At 41.2% G+C, this 23,786-nt stretch overlaps 1 protein-coding gene across 1 annotated transcript; it reads left to right on the top strand.

Annotated features, from left to right (window-relative positions):
• Positions 1–2,694: 2,694 nt before the first annotated feature.
• On the top strand, positions 2,695–5,494 carry LOC106600657 (ferritin, middle subunit). The gene is made up of 4 exons (XM_082973595.1): positions 2,695–3,002; positions 3,284–3,430; positions 4,759–4,884; positions 5,126–5,494. The coding sequence occupies exons 1-4, from the start codon at positions 2,901–2,903 to the stop codon at positions 5,279–5,281; spliced, it is 531 nt and encodes a 176-aa protein (XP_082829721.1). The 5' UTR covers positions 2,695–2,900; the 3' UTR covers positions 5,282–5,494.
• Positions 5,495–23,786: the final 18,292 nt, after the last annotated feature.

Here is a 23,786-nt window from a genome sequence, read left to right as displayed (position 1 = left end):
TCAAGGATTATCTATGTTGAAGAAGACCCTTACCCCCATTTGAAGCAGTCTCATCATTTTTCAAGAAACAATAAACCTAGATAGTAGCTATGACAACCTGATAGATAGAGCCTGGTTTGGCTTACATTTAAGGAAAAAGGGGGTCCTGTTCTCAAACAGGTCCTGTTCTCCAGCGTCGTCCGGGTTTGACTGGAGTAGGCCGTCATTGAAAATAAGAATTTGTTCTTAACTGACTTGCCTAGTTTATATAAAGGTTACATTTGAGTATACTGTAAAAGAACTGTAAACTTTTAGTTGAGCTTACTAGCACTTAGACTGTCTACCGGAAGCTGATGCTGTTGATATGCAACCTCTTGCTAGCTTGTTAGCATAACAAATTACTAGCTAGACATCATACCATTTCGGATGTGTTTGTAAATTCAATCTGGAGTGCCAGAGTACGCTCTGGGCATTTGTAAATTCAGAGCGTTGTCAGATTGTCCGTTCATAAATTCAAAGTGTTTTGCTCTCTGAGCATTCAGAGCCCACACTGGACGCTCTGGCCGAGGAGTAGGGTTCATCCAAGCGTTCTGACTTCACAACGGCAGTCAAGCACCCAAACTAACTGGCTAACTTTGTCTAGCTTGCTAGCTACTTCCAGACACAAATGAGAGAACACCTCACTCTGACCATTTTACTCACCCTAGCAGAGCTGGTTAGGCTGTTTTCATGTTATCCAGAGCATTGGTGACTGTAACTGTGGTGCTGGCAACAATTTAATTACTCTTTTTTTGCAGACATTTACTGACACCAGTTATATTCAATGGGTGTTACGTTTGTAAATTCATCAATTAATCTGCGCTTTGGCACACTCAGATGAGAGTGCTCTGAAATCGGAGTAGATAGCCAGAGCAAATTAACTATGTCCATTGAGAACGAACAATGACTATGCCACTTAGCTAAGCCTGATCTCTTAATAGCCAACTAAATGTATGTTAGGTAGCCAGCTAACATAACGGTACATACTACTGTAACGATATGCTATGCGGTTCATAAGTATAGCGTTGTTAAAGGATTGTAACATAACTTATTTGAAAATTAATTACATCGCTGAACATTTTCTTAACATTTGTCATAGCTAGTTAAAGCAATGCAATTGTATCCACTCTCGTCGGACTTCGGCTGCATATTTTCCGCCATTTTCTTAAAATCTGAAACCATTGGGAGGCCACGCCCGTTTTCTGAAGAATGCATTATGGGCCATGAAAGCACGGAAATAATGTCCATTTTGGCTAATTTATTACGACATCCGGGAACTTCTGGCATACTAACTATATCCATACTATGACCAATAACCATACTACATACTCCACTTACATCACAAATAGTATGGGTAGTGCAGTTAGTATGAGTATTCGAACACAGCTCTAGTTCTTATGAATACCAGTGATGTTGCAACTACATGGATGTACTGAACAATAACCCAGCACCCTGAAAGCACCCTGTCAACAGTTGTGGAACATCAGGTCATGTGAACTGAAGTTCTTAGGAAGGTTACTTTATTACTGTGGTCTTTGATTTTCATTAGCTGTAAAAAGTTTTCCACTTCACAGTTTTATCTTAATAACCTATGTATTGTTAGATGTATGTAGCTACTGATTTTGTGTAGTTATTTCTAGGATAATGTAATCAACTTTGATATACCATTTGTCAACTACAATATGTCATTTGAAATCGAAAGGTCTATCATCAAATACCATTTCTACAAAAGCCAGCCTTTCTTTCTCTGTCCACTACTGTATTCCCATACCTCATACTGAAAATTGAATTGATATGAAAAAAGTGTGATAAACCCTACAGTTTTTCTTTTGACTGCATTCTGGAAAAGGTACATAATTAAGCTAAATGTGCTATTGAAACATGTGCTCTTAGAGAATGAAACAGAAGTTTACAGAACTGCGTCTCAACGTTCGATTCCTTTTATATCCTAAATCAAATGTAGACATAGACTATTTCTCAATTAGCCCAATATTAGAATGTGTTCAAATTCTTCCTATTTTCTTCTAAGGATATAACACACACCTTTTTCAACAATAAGCGCTGTAGTTAGACCTGCACTGTAGCATTGCTTTTGGCTGATACCACTGCTTTAGTTGTTTCCAATAAAATGTTACTTTCTAATAAACAAAGTAAAAAAATAAAAAAAATAAAAGACAGAGATGAAGAGGTCAAGGCGAGAGTATTTACTCCTCCCAAAATCTGTCCGCGTGAGATAATGACATTTATGTGTGGAGGTATATAACAGAGTGTCAAATTACTTAAGGATTTTGATCGAATACAAGTTTCGTAATGTTTAAGATTTTACTAAACCTTTTACAAACGCCGACATATTATATGTTGATGCACGTGGCATTCCGGCAACTTTGAGAAAAACGACGTTTAGTTGTGCGTGTTGTTTACTCGCGTACATGCCCTCTCATTGGTTAGAATCTTGCCTGTCTTCAATCGCTGAACACCTGTATTTCCATTGTTAGAGTTGTCACTCGTCTCTCTTGTTAATATAATAATCTTAGCTTTAGGTCATGAGGTGTACGAGTGGGCTCGTCGTCAAATTATCCGCCTAGTTCCTGTTGAAATTCTAAAGGTGATTGGCTACGCTCTGTGAGGGTGGATTTCACTGACGCGTTCCGTTCGGAACAATAAATAGAGGGAACAAGGCTCCTTCCACTTCACAAGTCTGAGAAGACGCATGAAGAAGTTCTTGCTTCAACAGTGATTGAACGGAACTCCTCTGCCTTCGTCCCGCATTATAGAACATTCCGGATTGATAACGTAACACTTACTTGAACTGTAATAGCAAAATAGTCGACGGAAATTTATTTTTGTACATTTCATTTTGATATAAAAGAAAATCTGCCAAGATGGAGTCTCAGATCCGCCAGAACTATCACCACGATTGCGAAGCTGCCATCAACCGGATGATCAACATGGAGATGTTTGCCTCCTACACCTACACTTCAATGGTAAGGAGTCTACCAAGATGACCGTTTTGTTGATCTACCTGTGTATTATTATGCCTGGGCCTAAATATTTTTCTGTACACCTAGGCAATTAACATCCTTGGGGTAGATCTATCATTCAAATGAAGCTGATTGGCTCTGTCCAAGGATATATTTATCTTCTTGGCAGGTTACTAAGTAGGCTGAGTTTCTGGATCATATTGCTGTGTCAATCATGCATAGATCCCTCAATAATAGAATGAGTCATGTTTGACATGTTTCTAAACACTTGTCTGTCCACCCAGGCTTTCTATTTCTCCCGTGACGATGTAGCTCTGCCTGGCTTCGCGCATTTCTTCAAGGAGAACAGCGACGAGGAGCGGGAGCACGCCGACAAGCTACTCTCCTTCCAGAACAAGAGAGGTGGACGCATTTTACTCCAGGACATCAAGGTGAGCCCCTGAGCAGCTAAAACCACATTTACATTGTATACTGCGCAACAAAAAGATCGTACATTTCTTCATAGAGGAGGCTTCTCTGGTAGCAATGGTTCTTGTCTCAGTTGAAAAGGTTCTACCTGGAAACAAGTGGTTTATCTAGACTGTATGGCAAGAAGTCTAAAGGACCCTTTATAGTCAATCTAGAGCCTTTTCTTTAATACTGTGAACTTCAAGTTTTGGATGAGTAGTCATTCATGTTAATACAGTTCATTGTAAGGCACGCCCTATGTGGCTGCCCTGGTATTAGAGCAAGGTGGCCAGAGGAGAAAATGTCCTGACTGATTAGGCCTGAACACACTGCCTGCATGAGGGGTGTAACTCCATCCACTCTATCCAAACTCTCCCAATGTTAATATAATACATGCTCACTATTGGTCACGTGCACCGACTACAACAGGTGTAGACTTTACAGTGACGTGTACTTATGAGCCCATTCCCAACAATGCAGAGTTAAATGTAAATATTTGCTAAATAAAAAAGGAAATGGTAAAACAAAGAATAGCAAGGCTTTATACAAGTACTGAGACCATGTGCAGGGGTACAAGGTTGTTGAAGGAATACAGTATGTAGGTAAGGTGAAGAGTGACTAGGCAATCAGGATATGTGACTGGTGTCAATATGCATGTAGGCTTATGTAGTGTCTGGGGGTATGGCCTAGTGAGTGTGAAACAAGTGGTTTATACACATCTACTCAGACCCCTGTTTGCCTCCAGAACAGCCTGAATTTTTGGGGGGATGTTCAGATGGTGTCTGAAACAATCCACATGGATGTTGGTCCATGTTCACACGCTGAAATCAGGCAGTTGCTGCAGATTTTACGGCGACGTAGTCATGCTGTGAACTGCCCGTTCCAAACATGCTCTATTGGTTTGAGGTCTTGGGACTGTGCAGTAAACTGAACTCACTGTTCCGGGCAAAGTTTTTCCACTCAATTGCCCACTGGAGTCACTTGTTTTTAGCTGAAAGGAGTGTAACCCGGTGTGGTCGTCTGCTGCAATAGCCCATCCGTGAGAATGATCGAGTTGTGTTCTGAGCTTGGGTTCTGGAAACCTTTGGGGTTGCAAGCGCCTTGCTCTATCCACTGAGCCACACCGGACCCATGATATGTGCTTCATAAACTCTAGCTTATGTGGTTGTTCATAGTCACTGTTAAAGTGACTCCATCTTGGTCTTTCTGCGTTGGTTCCAGTTTGTCAGATATACTCATTTAATTGACTTTTAATTGTCTAAACATCTGTTAGTAGTCCCTAACCCTCCTGTGTTCACTCTGTCCTGTGTAGAAGCCAGAACGTGATGAGTGGGGCAATGGGCTGGAGGCCATGCAGTGTGCTCTGCAGCTGGAGAAGAATGTGAACCAGGCCCTGCTGGACCTGCACAAGATTGGCTTGGACAAGGTTGACCCCCATGTAAGTTATGGTGGATCTGCACATCACATGTATATATCACATAGAATACAGGTACTGTCCCAGGAGATGATCAGGTTGTTGTAGCTCTGATAACTAACACACAATGCAGCTCATGCAGGAGTTACAGCTGCAAACACCTCATTATCTGCCCTTATGCCATTACCACCAGGCTCTTGTGTGTTACTGTATCTACAATAGTCTGTAGTTATTCTCTTGTCTGACCTGTGTTTTCCCTCTTTAGCTGTGTGACTTCCTGGAGACCCATTACCTGAACGAGCAGGTGGAGGCCATTAAGAAGCTGGGTGACCACATCACCAACCTCACCAAGATGGATGCTGTCAAAAACAAGATGGCAGAGTACCTGTTTGACAAGCACACCCTGGGAGGCCAGAGCTAAACCACTTCCATCCCCAGGGTACGGCATCCAGCCTCAGACCAGGACTCCTGGCTTCTCTGATAGATCCTACTGGCTTTGTGTTTAGAGGGAGGGGAGAGTGTTAAACTGGTGCAGTGCAACACAGCTGTAACATTGAGGTGTTTTTGTTGACAACACTTGTGTTTTGGAGGCAAGGCATCTTGTAAAACAATAAAAAGAAAGTGTTGACCTGTAGTAATGGATGTTGTAACAGTCTATTCAGGTTCTTTGCTCCGTCTTACTGAGCATCTCAATACCAGTGATAAATACTGACGATTGTAGACCTACAATAGTAAATCTTTAACATGAGATTTATGAAGGACATTACCTCTGACCACTGTCCTCCACCATATCTTGTAATAGTGCCATGTCAATTAAGGGCCCAACTGTCAACTCTAGGTCCATATGAGTAAAATTGGTAACTACAGTTGATGTAGACCTTTACACTGCATCACCAGTTTAGATGGCCTAGAGGTCAATTAAATCCATTAGCCAGCTGTTATGGCGCATTTCTCTGGGAAGTACGGCTCTTACTGACAAATCTTTACTCATGTTTATTTCAGGTGGTAATGCCCATAGTTCCCCTGAAGCGAACTATGAAATGAATACTCATTGTAATGATTCTACAAGCCTCTAGTTCATAAGGGGCTTATTGGAGCTGTCATATGGTTGCGACGCTACTAGTAATTTACTGAAGACTTTCATTTTGGTTATTGACAGGTAAGTTAATGTTTAAAACAAAAATATTGATAAACAATGTGTCCATATAGTACATGAGTTTCTAGTGTATAGACCACTTGGTTAATTGGGAAAATGGTGTAACGAGGTGTCTCATCAGCGGTGGCATTTTCTATAATGGCTACTATTTTATTTTCACAACTGCCAACCAATCAGTATTGACATGGTAAAATAATTGAGTACATTTTTATGGTATTGACTAAGTTGGTTAACATTTGGGGTGACGTTTCACAGCTTTGTCATTCTATTTGAAAATATATTTAACTTGTCAAAAGGATATGCAGAGGGGCAGAGTTTTGTGATAATCTGACATACCCAAAAAGGCCACTAGATGGCATCTGATTAAATTGCATATTCCTTAACCAAAATTTGTATTTGTTATGGATCCCTATTAGCTGCTGTCAATTCAGCAGTTATTCTTCATGGGGTCCAGCAAAATAAAGGCAGTTCTATACAATAAAACTAACATTACATTAAACCGATTTCACAATATATGAAGGGTTTGCCCTCAGGCCACTACTCTACCACATATCTGCAACACAAAATCGATGTATGTGTGTCTATAGTGCATATGTGTCTCTTCACAGTCCCTATTGTCCCATAAGGTGTATTATCTATTTTTAAATAGTATTTTACTGCTTGCATGAGTTACTTGATGTGAAATAGCCAGGTCATGGCTCTATGTAGTACTGTGCACCTCCCATAGTCTGTTCTGGACTTGGGGACTGTGAAGAGACCTGGTGGCATGTCTTGTGGGGTATGATTTGGTGTCTGAGTTGTATGCTAGTAGTTTAAACTGACAGCTTGGTGCATTCAACATGTCAATACTTCTCACAAATACAAGTAGTGATTAAGTAAATCTCTACTTTGAGCCATGAGAGATTGACATTCATAATATTAATGTTAGCTCTCTGTGTACATTTAAGGCTGAGCCGTGCTGCCCAGTTCTGGGCCAATTGTAATTTTCCTAAGTCCTTTTTTGTGGCACCTGACCACACGACTGGACAGAAGTCCAGGTGCGACAAAACAAGGGCCTGTAGAATCTACCTTGTTGATAGTGTTGTTAAGGCAGAGCAGAGCTTTATTATGGACAGATCTATCCCCATCTTAGTTACTGTTGTATCAATATGTTTTGACCATGACAGAAGTTTATTCTCAACTTGTTACATTTCCACATTATTCATTACAAGGGTTTAGTGTTTTAATTTTATGTCCCAAATATAATGCCTTTAACTTATTTCTTGCCACCCATTCTGAAACTGACTGCAGCTCTTAAGTGTTGCAGTGATTTCACCTGCTGTGGTAGCTGATGTGTATAGTGTTTCCTGATCTCATGACCTGGTCAGGTTTAACTCTGGGTCCTATTCGTAGGAAGGTTATGTGGATTGGAAATACTCCTGGCCTAAGGTGGATCAAACTCTTTCAAACTACCACAAACCTTGCTCTTACTCATTATGAATCTGATACCAAAAGAGCCAGAGACAACAACTTCAATGGACAGCATACTCTTGTGTTTGATTAACTTCTATAGCAGGAATGAGCGTTATGCAAAGAAAAGTTACAATGTTTTCAAATATATATTTCCCTCTATGCACAATGTTAAGCAATAGACAGACAGGTTTACATTTTATGACATAATACCTATTATTTGTTCATCTAATTACAATGCTCTTCTACAATTATTCATTCTGGAAGATTTATGAAAGGCAGAGTTACAATGAAGACAGTACACGTTGTAATCACTTTTTTTAATGCTCAAGTCATAAAAGCACTAAGCTATTGTTGTCCTGGTCTCCATCTGGTCCACCAGAGGTTTGTTTACTAGGGCTCACTATAGGAACTGATTTCCTGTAAAATCCAATTATTCAATCATTAAATCAACTTTTTTCAACATTTTAATTGAAAATAATATCCCCTTTTCATGAAGTAGATTTTATTGAATGTCATTCATTCTATTGCACTATTCTAACCAAACGTGCATTACCAGTTCATATCAGTAGGTGTCACTATACACTAGCTAGTCGAATAAGACTGATGCCATGATAGCTGCCTGTCTCTGTATATGTGAAAGTTCTGGTTGTGTTAGCTGGAATCCATCAATTCATTCTTTCTGAATTAGCCATCCATGTGTTATGGTTGGACAAACGTGTTTCTTTTTCCTTTTTAAGACAGTGGAATTTGCACGACAAACATTTGTAAAGAACCACCAGAGGTGGAAATAAAATAATACGCCAACAAACATTACTGGACTAACAAACTGTCTGACAAACCTTTTCAGGAACTTCAATATACCTTGGATTCGGTTAGCAGCAGGAGATCGTTTCATCTTTATAAAGTGCCAAACACATTTATTCAGTGAGTCTATTGATAAAAGTCACCTTGTCCAAGAGAGATTTACATGGTTATCAAAACCTCACACCAAGGTAAGCCTACACGTCTCACTTCCGGTTCCCGTGACATGCATTGAAACATGGCTTTATTTTGATAAATATCTATGAATTAACAGACTTATTTTCAAATCATTTTCAACATCACATCCAGGTGTGGGACGTTCACTGTCTAACAAGGAACAATAGCAGGTCTATTTTGCTCCAGCAGCTGGCATATTCTGTCCATTCACAATTAATCTGTGGGAACATGGCGGCTCTCAACACCCGACAACTGAAAGAGGTGATTGTTAGTGAGGAAATTACCCCCGACCACCCCTGTCTCAGTCTCCAGAAAATAGTACCAGTCAAAAGTTTGGTCACAGCTACTCATTCAAGGGTTTTTATTTATTTTACATTGTAGAATAATATTGAAGACATCAAAACTATGAAATAACACATATGGAATCATGTACTAACCAAAACAAGTGTTAAACAAATCAAAATATATTTTATTTTTGAGATTCTTCAAAGTAGCCACCCTTTGCCTTGATTACAGCTTTGCACACGCTTGGCATTCTCTCAACCAGCTTCACGAGTTAGTCACCTGGAATGCATTTCAAATAACAGGTGTGCCATCGTAAATGTTAATTTGTGGAATTTCTTTCCTTCTTAATGCATTTGTACATTAAGGTTGGGGTGGAATACAGAATATAGCCCTATGGGGTAAAATACCAAGTCTATATTATGGCAAGAGCAGCCCAAAAAGCAGAGAAATGACAGTCCATCATTACGTTAAGACATGATGGTCAGTCAACACATTCACTCAACCTCAACCCATAAAACAGATAAAGCAACACCTCACGGCACAAAGCCTCTCCCTTATTTGACCTAGATAGTTTGTGTATATGCATTGATATGTAGGATACGTGTGCCTTGAATTTTTTTTATGTAGTTCTGTCCTTGAGCTGCTCCTGTCTATTGATATTCTGTATTGTTATGTTTCGTGTGGACCCCAGGAAGAGTATCTGCTGCTATCGCAACAGCTAACGGGGATCCTAATAAAATACCAATTACCAAATTGTGATGGTTTAGGATGAGTTGGACTGCAGAATGAAGGAAAAGCAGCCAACAAGTGCTCAGCATATGTGGGAACTCCTTCAAGACTGTTGGAAAAGCATTCCAGGTGAAGCTGGTTGAGAGAATGCCAAGAGTGTGCAAAGTTATCATCAAGGCAAAGCGTGGCTACTTTGATGAATCTAAAGTGTTTAACACTTCTTTGGTTACTACATGATTCCATATGTGTTTTTTCATAGTTTTGATGTCTTCACTACTATTCTACATTGTGGAAAATTGTAAAAATAAAGAAAATGATCCTGTCTTATCTGTATGCTCCAATTCCCCCCCCCCCCCCCCCCACACCAGAGGACCTATTTGGGGTGTTTCTCCCATTCTTCTCTGCAGATCCTCTCAAGCTCTCAGCTCTGTCAGGTTGGATGGAGAGAGTTGCTACACAGCTATTTTCAGTTCTCTCCAGAGATGTTCGATTGGGTTCATGTCCGGGCTCTGGCTGGGCCACTCAAGGACATTCAGAGACTTGTCCCGAAGCCACTCCTGAGTTCTCTTGGCTGTGTGCTTAGGGTCGTTGTCCTGTTGGAAGGTGCACCTTCGCCCCCAGTCTGAGGTCCTGAATGCTCTGGAACAGGTTTTCATCAAGGATCTCTCTGTACTTTTCTTTGTTCATCTTTCCCTCGGTCCTTACTAGTCTCCCAGTCCCTGCCGCTGAAAAACATTCCCACAGTATGATGCTGCCATCACCATGATTCACCATAGGGATGGTGCCAGGTTTTCTCCAGACGTGACACCCTGCGATCAGGCCAACGAGTTCAGTCTTGGTTTCGTCAGACCAGAGAATCTTATTTCTCATGGTCTAAGTGTCACGCCCTGATCTGTTTCACCTGTTCTTGTGATTATCTCCACCCCCTCCAGGTGTCAATTATTTTCTCCAGTGTATTTATCACTGTGTTTCCTGTCTCTCTGTGCCAGTTCGTAATGTCAAGTCAACCAGCGTGTTTTTCCCGGGCCCCTGCTTTTTCTTATCTCTCTTTTGCCAGTCCTCCTGGTTTTGACCCTTGCCTGCCCTGACTCTGAACCTGCCTGACCTGACCTGACCTCGAGCCTGCCTGCCACTCTGTACCTCCTGGACTCTGACCTTGTTATGATCTTTTTGCCTGTCCACGACCATTCTCTTGCCTGCCCCTTAGATACTAATAAATATCAGAGACTCAAACCAACTGCCTCCCGTGTCTGCATCTGGGTCTCACCCTGTGCCCTTATACTAAGAGTCCTTCAGGTGCCTTTTGGCAAACTCCAAATGGTCTGTCATGTGCCTTTTACTGAGAAGTGGCTTCTGTCTGGCCACTCTACCATAAAGGCCTGATTGGTTTCTGCAGAGATGGTTGTCCTTCTGGAAGGTTCTCCCATCTCGACAGAGGAACTAACCCCCATAATAAGATAGATTTTTTTGTTGTTGTCAATATTCTGAACAAATATTGTAATCACTGTTCTGCATCATATGCTTCAACAATTAATGTATTTGCTGTGCTAGACCTAAGGGATAATGTAAGCTTCATAATTGTTCTTTTATGTTCAAAATCTAGAACCCCATGCCAGATTGCTAACTAAATTAGCCCTGGAGCATTTAATATAGCTATAAAACAAAACAAAAATATGTTTGGAGATTTGTATTACACATTTATGAATGATCTAATGTTAGCATAAAACACTCAAGGCCATTGAACACTTGTTGGCCAATAATTGTGCAAATGTAACGCCGTTTATGGTGTCTGACAGAATTTACATAAATCCACTTAGTTGCATTTAATGAAAAAATAGTTTGTTCCTTTACATGGTGTTAATAGCTGATACTTTGGTCTGTCAAAATATAAACTTCACATTTTGTTAATATTAATACAAATATTTGTAGAAAAAGGTAGATTGTCCCATCTTTTAAGAATCTCTGAGCTCTAAAACAGCAAATTTTTCTCTCTGCCCCATGGCAAAAAAATCCATAGATTTTAGCTACACTAGATATGATATAACCAAAGATTGTTGTTATCCAGCATTTCTGGACATTACAGGTTTGCCTAATCAAAACACTGCAATAGATTCTACAACTAACCTGGTATTGGCTTGGTTCCCAATTCTGGAAACCAGTTATCTTAAACGTCCGTTTCCAGTTGCAGGTGGTTCTAGAAATACCAGAGAAAACACAGATGATAGTAAATATATCTTTCTGAGTTTTCTCTAGTGTTTGTGCATTTGTCTGTTGCCTTTTCTTTGCAGGTTTTGCTCAAACTCAAACTCAACCGCTTTTCTATAATCCTGCAGATTCATTATCATTCTCCAATGACTCCAATATTACGCATGCCTGCCCATCATGGTATTGGGCAGCTGCTGACACTTGAGAACTCATCTGGTTTAGAAATCAAACTCTGGTTCTCTTATTGCAGACCAATTTTTATACATTTTCCCCAGTTGTTTTTTAGAGAACATTGTATTGCAAGGTATTCTACATTATATATGTGTAGGATATGCTGTGTTGGCTAATTTGCATATGCAACTTCATTTTTAAACGTACATTCTAGCATACATGACACACACATCTTTCTATCTAAACGCTTTTGCTTGGCTTTCTACGTAAAGTATATGATTGAATGTATCTTCAAGCCTGCAGCTTGTTACTTGAAAAAAGACATAATCAGGTCAAAACATGACAGCAACAAAAATGTCACTGAAAGATAGCTAATGAAACACAAGCCTCATGAACAGGGAAATTGACATTTACTGTAGCAGGCTAGGCTAGTCAAACTAACATTGACTAACTTAAAAAACAACAAAAAATCTAAATGGTGAACGGAGTTACCTCTTCATAGGACAATTTGTATTGCATGCTGAATATTTCAAGTGCACTCAAAAACAGATGTTGATCTTATTTCAGTCTTTGGGAGTTCATCAAACACATACAGCAAGGAGTTTGAGTTTTCAGACATCATTTGAGACTGTGTTTACATCCTAGATAGAAGCAGTGTTAAACTGTTATTTTTATGAGAAAATGTGCAAATCAAATCAAATTTATTTATATAGCCCTTCGTACATCAGCTGATATCTCAAAGTGCTGTACAGAAACCCAGCCTAAAACCCCAAACAGCAAGCAATGCATGTGAAAGAAGCACGGTGGCTAGGAAAAACTCCCTAGGAAAAACTCCCTAGAAAGGCCAAAAACCTAGGAAGAAACCTAGAGAGGAACCAGGCTATGAGGGGTGGCCAGTCCTCTTCTGGCTGTGCCAGGTGGATATTATAACAAAACATGGTCATGATGTTACAATGTTCATAAATGGTCAAATAATAATAATCATAGTAGTTGTCGAGGGTGCAACAAGCACGTCCGGTGAACAGGTCAGGGTTCCATAGCCGCAGGCAGAACAGTTGAAACTGGAGCAGCAGCATGGCCAGGTGGACTGGGGACAGCAAGGAGTCATCATGCCAGGTAGTCCTGAGGCATGGTCCTAGGGCTCAGGTCCTCCGAGAGAAAGAAAGAAAGAGAGAAAGAGAGAATTAGAGAGAGCATATTTAAATTCACACAAGAGAAATACTCCAGATGTAACAGACTGACCCTAGCCCCCCGACACATAAACTACTGCAGCATAAATACTGGAGGCTGAGACAGGAGGGATCAGAAGACACTGTGGCCCCATCCGATGATACCCCCGGACAGGGCCAAACAGGCAGGATATAACCCCACCCACTTTGCCAAAGCACAGCCCCCACACCACTAGAGGGATGTCTCCAACCACCAACTTACCGTCCTAAGACAAGGCCGAGTATAGCCCACAAAGATCTCCGCCACGGCACAACCCAGACAGGAAGACCACGTCAGTGACTCAACCCACTCAAGTGACGCACCCCTCCCATGGACGGCATGGAAGAACACCAGTAAGCCAGTGACTCACCCCCTGTAATAGGGTTAGAGGCAGAGAATCCCAGTGGAGAGAGGGGAACCGGCAAGGCAGAGACAGCAAGGGCGGTTCGTTGCTCCAGCCTTTCCGTTCACCTTCACACTCCTGGGGCAGACTATACTTAATCATAGGACCTACTGAAGAGATAAGTCTTCAGTAAAGACTTAAAGGTTGAGACTGAGTCTGCGTCTCTCACATGGGTAGGCAGACCATTCCATAAAAATGGAGCTCTATAGGAGAAAGCCCTACCTCCACCCGTTTGCTTAGAAATTCTAGGGACAATTAGGAGGCCTGCGTCTTGTGACCGTAGCGTACGTGTAGGTATGTACGGCAGGACCAAATCGGAAAGATAGGTAGGAGCAAGCCCATGTAATGCTTTGTAGGTTAGCAGTAAAACCTTGAAATCAGCCCTTGCCTTAACAGGAAGCCAGTGTAGGGAGGCTAGCACTGGAGTAATATGATCATTTTTTGGTTTTGGGCAGGATCCTAGCAGCCGTATTTAGCACTAACTGAAGTTTGTTTAGTGCTTTATCCGGGTAGCCGGAAAGTAGAGCATTGCAGTAGTCCAGCCTAGAAGTAACAAAAGCATGGATACATTTTTCTGCATCATTTCTGGACAGAAAGTTTCTGATTTTTGCAATGTTACGTAGATGGAAAAAAGCTGTCCTTGAAACAGTCTTGATATGTTCTTCAAAAGAGAGATCAGGGTCCAGAGTAACGCCGAGGTCCTTCACAGTTTTATTTGAGACGACTGTACAACCATCCAGATTAATTGTCAGATTCAACAGAGGATCTCTTTGTTTCTTGGGACCTAGAACAAGCATCTCTGTTTTGTCCGAGTTTAAAAGTAGAAAGTTTGCAGCCATCCACTTCTTTATGTCTGAAACACAGGCTTCTAGCGAGGGCAGTTTTGGGGCTTCACTAAACCAGGCCAGAACTTGTCCATGTAGACCAATTTGGGTTTCCAATCTCTCCAAAAGAATGTGGTGGTCGATGGTATCAAAAGCAGCACTAAGATCTAGGAGCACGAGGACAGATGCAGAGCCTCGGTCTGACGTCATTAAAAGGTCATTTACCACCTTCACAAGTGCAGTCTCAGTGCTATGATGGGGTCTAAAACCAGACTGAAGCGTTTCGTATACATTGTTTGTCTTCAGGAAGGCAGTGAGTTGCTGCGCAACAGCTTTTTCAAAAATTTTGGAGAGGAATGGAAGATTCGATATAGGCCGATAGTTTTTTATAATTTCTGGGTCAAGATACGGCTTTTTCAAGAGAGGCTTTATTACTGCCACTTTTAGTGAGCTTGGTACACATCCGGTGGATAGCGAGCCGTTTATTATGTTCAACATAGGAGGGCCGAGCACAGGAAGCAGCTCTTTCAGTAGTTTAGTTGGAATAGGGTCCAGTATGCAGCTTGAGGGTTTAGAGGCCATAATTATTTTCATCATTGTGTCAAGAGATATAGTACTAAAACACTTTAGTATCTCCCTTGATCCTAGGTCCTGGCAGAGTTGTGCAGACTCAGGACAATGGAGCTTTGGAGGAATACGCAGATTTAAAGAGGAGTCCGTAATTTGTTTTCTAATGATCATGATCTTTTCCTCAAAGAAGTTCATAAATGTATTACTGCTGAAGTGAAAGCCATCCTCCATTTGCGAATGCTGCTTTTTAGTTAGCTTTGCGACAGTATCAAAAAGAAATTTCGGATTGTTCTTATTTTCCTCAAATAAGTTGGAAAAATAGGATGATCGAGCAGCAGTGAGGGCTCTTCGATACTGCATGGTACTGTCTTCCCAAGCTAGTCGGAAGACTTCCAGTTTGGTGTGGCGCCATTTCTGTTCCAATTTTCTGGAAGCTTGCTTCAGAGCTCGTGTATTTTCTGTATACCAGGGAGCTAGTTTCTTATGACAGATGTTTTTCGTTTTTAGGGGTGCAACTGCATCTAGGGTATTGCGCAAGGTTAAATTGAGTTCCTCGGTTAGGTGGTTAACTGTTTTTTGTCCTCTGACGTCCTTGGGTAGGCAGAGGGAGTCTGGAAGGGCATCAAGGAATCTTTGGGTTGTCTGAGAATTTATAGCACGACTTTTAATGCTCCTAGGTTGGGGTCTGAGCAGATTATTTGATGCAATTGCAAATGCAATAAAATGGTGGTCCGATAATCCAGGATTATGAGGAAAAACATTAAGATCCACAACATTTATTCCATGGGACAAAACTAGGTCCAGAGTATGACTGTGGCAGTGAGTAGGTCCAGAGACATGTTGGACAAAACCCACTGAGTCGATGATGGGTCTGTGGACTTTTCCATGTGAATGTTAAAGTCACCAAAAATTAGAATATTATCTGCTATGACTACAAGATCCGATAGGAATTCAGGGAACTCAGTGATGAACGCTGCATATGGCCCAGGAGGCCTGTAAACAGTAGCTATAAAAAGTGATTGAGTAGGCTGCATAGATTTCATGACTAGAAGCTCAAAAGACGAAAACGTCATTGTTTTTTTTTTTTGTAAATTGAAATTTGCTATCATAAATGTTAGCAACACCTCCGCCTTTGCCGGATGCACGGGGGGTATGGTCACTAGTGTAACCAGGGGGTGAGGCCTCATTTAACACAGTAAATTCATCAGGCTTAAGCCATGTTTCAGTCAGGCCAATCACATCAAGATTATGATCAGTGATTAGTTCATTGACTATAACTGCCTTGGAAGTGAGGGATCTAACATTAAGCAACCCAATTTTGAGATGTGATGTATCACGATCTCTTTCAATAATGGCAGGAATGGAGGAGGTCTTTATACTAGTGAGATTGCTAAAGCGAACACCGCCATCTTTAATTTTGCCCAACCTAGATCGAGGCACAGACACGGTCTCAATGGGGAAAGCTGAGCTGACTACACTGACTGTGCTAGTGGCAGACTCCACTAAGCTAGCAGGCTGGCTAACAGCCTGCTGCCTGGCCTGCACCCTATTTCATTGTGGAGCTAGAGGAGTTAGAGCCCTGTCTATGTTCGTAGATAAGATGAGAGCACCCCTCCAGCTAGGATGGAGTCCGTCACTCCTCAACAGGCCAGGCTTGGTCCTGTTTGTTGGTGAGTCCCAGAAAGAGGGCCAATTATCTACAAATTATATCTTTTTTGGGGGGGGGGGGCAGAACACAGAAGAATTGAAGGTGCCAACACATTTTATAGTTATTATAAGAATGTTTTACTGTCAAATATAAAAATCTGCTCCTCCCTCGATGGGGATCGATCAACTTCACGTTTTTCGGCTTCTGCCCACAACTTATAGGCTACTGCATATTTGAATTAATACTTGAGAGAGTAGCCCACCATTCACATGCTATTCCATATTCTGAGCCATAGGCCTATCCAAGCCTTTACACTCAATGTAGTTGGTCCAAAGTTGGCATCACGACACTCACTTTAATTGGATTGATAATGTATTTCTATCCCAGTTCACTTTCACTACAACAAAGTAATCAGCCTCTGTTTTCAGGTAGATACTTGTTAAATTTGATTCATGATAGAATCTTCAGCTTATTAGGACTGGACATGATTTCCTTTACAACCATGTATGTATGTATACTTTTAATGAATTGATACTGCAATTAAATTGTGTAATCATGTCAGCAGTTTCTTGACTTTGAGTGCCTCGACTCCTTTTAAGTTAATTGAGAATTAGACATTATTAATTTTGTGCCATAGTCTGGTCTAGTAGTAATGAGGTGTTTAGTCCCAGGATCCTTAGCTTAGTGATGAACTTTGAGGGAATTATGGTGTTGAACGCTGAGCTGTAGTCAATGAATAGCATTCTCACGTAAGTGTTCCTTTTGTCCAGGTGGGAAAGGGCAGTGTGGAGTGCAATGGAAATTGCATCATCTGTGGATCTGTTTGGGCGGTATGCAAATTGGAGTGGGTCTAGGGTTTCTGGGATAATGGTGTTGATGTGAGCAATTACCAGCCTTTCAAAGGACTTCATGGCTATGGACCTGAGTGCTATGGGTCTGTAGTCATTTAGGCAGGTTGCCTTTGTGTTCTTGGGCACAGGGACTATGGTGGTCTGCTTGAAACATGTTGGTTTTACAGACTAAATCAGGCACATGTTGAAAATTCCTCTACTTTTCTGTCACCCCCCTCTCATTCATAACTTGATATCTCAACGAAGAGAGAGAAAATACTAATATATACTGCTCAAAAAAATAAAGGGAACACTTAAACAACACAGCCTAGATCTGAATGAAAGAAATAATCTTATTAAATATTTTTTTCTTTACATAGTTGAATGTGTTGACAACAAAATCACACAAAAATAATCAATGGAAATCTAATTTATCAACCCATGGAGGTCTGGATTTGGAGTCACACTCAAAATTAAAGCGGAAAACCACACTACAGGCTGATCCAACTTTGATGTAATGTCCTTAAAACAAGTCAAAATGAGGCTCAGTAGTGTGTGTGGCCTCCACGTGCCTGTATGACCTCCCTACAACGCCTGGGCATGCTCCTGATGAGGTGGCGGATGGTCTCCTGAGGGATCTCCTCCCAGACCTGGACTAAAGCATCCGCCAACTCCTGGACAGTCTGTGGTGCAACGTGGCGTTGGTGGATGGAGCGAGACATGATGTCCCAGATGTGCTCAATTGGATTCAGGTCTGGGGAAAGGGCGGGCCAGTCCATAACATCAATGCCTTCCTCTTGCAGGAACTGCTGACACACTCCAGCCACATGAGGTCTAGCATTGTCTTGCATTAGGAGGAACCCAGGGCCAACCGCACCAGCATATGGTCTCACAAGGGGTCTGAGGATCACATCTCGGTACCTAATGGCAGTCAGGCTACCTCTGGCAAGCACATGGAGGGCTGTGCGGCCCCCCAAAGAAATGCCACCCCACACCATGACTGACCCACCGCCAAACCGGTCATGCTGGAGGATGTTGCAGGCAGCAGAACGTTCTCCACGGCGTCTCCAGACTCTGTCATGTCTGTCACGTGCTCAGTGTGAACCTGCTTTCATCTGTGAAGAGCACAGGGCGCCAGTGTCGAATTTGCCAATCTTGGTGTTCTCTGACAAATGCCAAACGTCCTGCACGGTGTTGGGCTGTAAGCACAACCCCCACCTGTGGACGTCGGGCCCTCATACCACCCTCATGGAGTCTGTTTCTGATCGTTTGAGCAGACACATGCACATTTGTGGCCTGCTGGAGGTCATTTTGCAGGGCTCTGGCAGTGCTTCTCCTGCTCCTCCTTGCACAAAGGCGGAGGTAGCGGTCCTGCTGCTGGGTTGTTGCCCTCCTACGGCCTCCTCCACGTCTCCTGATGTACTGGCCTGTCTCCTGGTAGCGCCTCCATGCTCTGGATACTACGCTGACAGACACAGCAAACCTTCTTGCCACAGCTCGTATTGATGTGCCATCCTGGATGAGCTGCACTACCTGAGCCACTTGTGTGGGTTGTAGACTCCGTCTCATGCTACCACTAGAGTGAAAGCACCGCCAGCATTCAAAAGTGACCAAAACATCAGCCAGGAAGCATAGGAACTGAGAAGTGGTCTGTGGTCCCCACCTGCAGAACCACTCCTTTATTGGGGGTGTCTTGCTAATTGCCTATAATTTCCACCTGTTGTCTATTCCACTTGCACAACAGCATGTGAAATTTATTGTCAATCAGTGTTGCTTCCTAAGTGGACAGTTTGATTTCACAGAAGTGTGATTGACTAGGAGTTACATTTGTGTTGTTTAAGTGCTCCCTTTATTTTTTTGAGCAGTGTATATGAAGAAATTAGTAATTTCAAGACCATGTACTACCCATACATGGTGAAGGGAACATAAATATAATAATGGGTTTTGACATTGGTGGTGACTTTCTGAACTGTTATAGTTAGAGCAACAGTTTAAAGTAATACAGAAAAATATTGGTATTTGAGTTCTGATTGACTACATTGACAACTTTTTCAGGAAAGTTGTTGTATTTTCCCTTCAATTGACCAGAAACAACCATTCACAGCTATTTGTTTAAAAATGCCTTAGCACAATATGTGTAAATTACATAGTAACTTAAATAGTATAGTATATGTTCCTGCTGTTCTCTCCTTTTTCCTTTTCTTCTAATCTGGTATCAGCTGGTCTTCATCCATTCATCACCCCTCATGTCTGTTTCTGCAGTCACGAAACCCCACTTCCTGCCACCATTGTCACTGTGATAACAGAACAGAACTACAATGAGACCAAAGATGGTGGATAAATGAAGATAGTTCACTCAGGCCGTTTACCACTGTCTGCTTGAGGAGGTGGCTCCTTAAAAACCTGTTACGGCTAGACGTTCTGCGAGCGGACAACATCCGGTGAAATTGCAGAGCGCAAAATTCAAATTAAATTATTAGAAATATTTCACTTTCATTAAATCACAAGTGCAATACACCAAAATAAAGTTTAACTTCTAGTTAATCCAGCCACCGTGTCAGATTTCAAAAAGGCTTTACGGCAAAAGCAAACCATGTGATTATCTGAGGACAGCACCCCACCATACAAACACATGAAAATCATATTTCAACCAAGCAGGTGCGACACGAAAGTCAGAAATAATGGTATAATTCATGCCTTACCTTTGAAGATCTTCTTTTGTTGGCACTCCAATATGTCCCAGAAACATCACAAATGGTCCTTTTGTTCGATAAACTCCTTTTTTATATCCCCAAAATGTCAATTTATTTGGCGCATTTGATCCAGAAAAACACCGGTTCCAATTTGCCCAACATGACTACAAATGATCTAATAAGTTACCTGTAAACTTGGTCCAAACATTTCAAACAACTTTCCTAATCCATCCTTAGGTATCCTAAAACGTAAATAATCGATAAAATTTAAGACGGAATATACTGTGTTCAATTACATTTTAGTCATTTAGCAGACGCTCTTATCCAGAGCGACTTATAGTAGTGAATGCATACATTTCATTTCATACATTTTATTCATTCTGAATAGCCGTACTTCTTAATTTCTCAAAGGAAAAACATCAACCTATATCTAAAGATTGTTGACATCTAGTGGAAGCCATAGGAACGGCAACCAGGTGCTTCATTAATCCAGTTTCCCATAAAAAGTTGTCTTTTTCCTGGATGGTTTGTCCTCGGGGGTTTCACCTGCCAAATAAATTCATTTATACTCACAGACATTATTTTAACAGTTTTAGAAACTTTTGAGTGTTTTCCATCCAAATATACCAATTATATGCATACCCTAGCTTCTGAGCCTGAGAACCAGGCGGTTTACTTTGGGAACGCTTTTCATCCGGACGTGAAAATACTGCCCCATATCCCAAAGAGGTTTTAAGCAGACAACAATGCGATAGTGGTCTGCTTAGTTAATTGACTTCCATTGGGTGGGAAAATGAAGGAGTGGGCTGTCTTGCTTCTTCTTCCGTCTCTGCTTGAGACTACAGAATGCTGAGTCACAATGACAAGGCAGAAATACAGCCAGGGCAGAGCCTAAGTCAGTCCATACTGTAGTAGAACCAACAGGAGGTTATGACAGGAATAAGCGGGGGCGCAACTTTCACCGGGGACAGGGGGACATGCATTTTTGCCCCCCCCCCCAGTATTATCATTGGAATGTGTTACAGAACAAGGCAACGGTGTGCTTTAGGACCATGCGGATAACTCCGAGCAGTCGGGTAGGCTGTTTGCAGTGTTTATTCGACCCCCCCAAAATATAAATATATATGTCCCCCCCACATCTAAAACCAAAGTTGTGCCCCTGGAAAAAATAGTGGGAGGGATCAATAGGGAGAGAGGGGGAAAGAGTACAGACTAAAAACACTGTGTCAACCTCCAGAACTTCAATAGAAAGAGTTATGTAATGGTTAACCATTTACAGTATTACTTACTGTTTATAACTTTGTGCGGCTGGTCACATGATGGACCCGGACGTGACTTTAACAACTTAACACAGGTTCTTGGGGTTGAACATTACAGAAAAGATTTGCATCAAAAAAATAAGACAATTCTTTGTCAATTTCAATTTTAATGCTATGCTTGTACTTCTGCAAAAATAAGGTCACTTAGAACAACCTGGACTCAGGGGTAGACGTAACATAGTAAATGTAAATTCCAGATACTCCAATTAGTATGACATGTTTTGTATGTATGAATTAATTTGTGGATGTCCATCATCCATTTCATATTATATTTTACCAATTGTAATTCGTATTATATGTTACGAATTGCTAAACATATGATATGTTACGAATTCCAATTTGTTGTGGCTAACGTTAGCTCGGTGGCTAGGTGCTAATGTTAGCTAGGTGGCTAAAGATAGCTAGGCTAGGAGTTAGGGTTTAAGGTTAGGTCTAAGGTCAAAGTTAGGAGTTAGATTAAAGGGTTACGGTTAGGGTAAGGGGAAGGGTTAGCTAACATGCTAAGTAGTTGCAAAGTAGCTAAAAAGTAGTAAATCATTGTAAAGTTGCAAATTAGCAAAAAAAGCTAAAGTTGTCCGTGATGAGTTACAAGCAACCATTGGGATGCTAGACGTTCGCGTTATATGCTCACCCAAACTTATCCTTTAAGCATGACACATAATTTAGTCAAAAAGTGATGTCCCTTTTCGCAAAAAAAAGGAATGCCAAGTATGTCACAGCCCTTTTAGTAACACCGGTTTAAGCATAAGTCTACTGTCACTCCCAAAGTCTGAAGAGGCTTCGACTCATTGTCTCCAAAACTTTGTTTGCGCTCATAATGAAAATATTACGCTATAAAGTGAGGTTCAGTCTAAAACAGTTGCTCAAAGTAACAGAGAGCAGGGCACATACTTCAAGGACTATATATGTTGAAGACCCTTACCCCCATTTGAAGCAGCTTCATAATTTTTCAACAAACAATGAACCTAGATAGTAGCTGTGACAAACTGATAGAGCCTGTTTTGGCATACATTTTAGGAAAAAGGGGGTCCTGTTCTCAAACAACTGGAGAAGAGGCACTACCTTACATACTAGGCCAGGAAAGACCAGGGGCTGTATAAATCAGTGGAGGCTGGGGGGAGGAGCTTCCCCGTCCATGTAATGTTATTCAATGTGATCGAAAAGGCTAAACTGATCCGAAATCGGCACTCTTACTCTGAGAGGCTTGATGCATACTGCCCCAGAAGACCTAAGCTGTGTTCGAATACCCATACTAACATACTGTATACTACATACTTAATGAGTACATACTGCATACTATATACTATTAGTTCATAGGGTTCCCGAATGGCGCAGCGGTCTAAGGCACTGCAACTCAGTGCAAGCGACGTCACTATAGTACTTGAAAATAAGAATTTGTTCTTAACCTGTTGAGGACAGACGTTCCACTAGCGGAACCCTGTTCCGCCTGCGGAACCCCTAGCCAACAGCCAATGGCATTTCACGGAGCAAAATACAAAACCAACTAAAATACCACAATTAAATTTTCTCAAACAATCAACTATTTTACACCATTTTAAAGATAAGACTCTCGTTAAATCTAACCACATTGTCCGATTTCAAAAAGGCTTTACAGCGAAAGCAAAACATTAGATTATGTTAGGAGAGTACATAGACACAAATAATCACACAGCCATTAGCCAAACAAGCATATATGTCACATAAACCCAAACCACAGCTAAATGCAGCACTAACCTTTGATGATCTTCATCAGACGACAATCCTAGGACATTATGTTATACAATACATGCATGTTTTGTTCAATCAAGTTCATATTTATATCAAAAACCAGCTTTTTACATTAGCATGTGATGTTCAGAACTAGCATACCCACCGAAAACTTCCAGTGAATTTCCAAAATTACTCATGATAAACGTTGACAAAATACATAACAATTATTTTAATAATTATAGATACAGAACTCCTTTATGCAATCGCTATGTTCGATTTTAAAATAGCTTTTCGGCGAAAGCACATTTTGCAATATTCTGAGTACATAGCTTGGCCATCACAGGCTAGCTAATTTGACACCCACCAAGTTTGGGGCTCACTAAACTCAGAATTACTATTAGAAAAATTGGATTACCTTTGCTGTTCTTCGTCAGAATGCACTCCCAGGACTTCTACTTCAACAACAAATGTTGTTTTGGTTCCAAATAATCCATAGTTATATCCAAATACCTCAGTTTTGTTCGTGCATTCAGGTCACTATCCGAAGGGTAACGCGCGAGCGCATTTCGTGACAAAAAAATCTAAATATTCCATTAGCGTACTTAGAAGCATGTCAAACGCTGTTTAAAATCAATTTTTATGCTATTTTTCTCGTAAAATAGCGATAATATTCCAACCGGGCAACGTTGTATTCATTCAAAGGCTGAAAGAAAAAAATTGAGAAGTCTCGTGAATGCGCATCTC

This window comes from Salmo salar, chromosome 03 (genome assembly GCF_965601325.2).
Source record: "Salmo salar chromosome 03, fSalSal1, whole genome shotgun sequence".
Lineage (NCBI taxonomy): Eukaryota > Metazoa > Chordata > Actinopteri > Salmoniformes > Salmonidae > Salmo > Salmo salar.
This window is presented reverse-complemented; position numbering and strand designations above follow the sequence as displayed.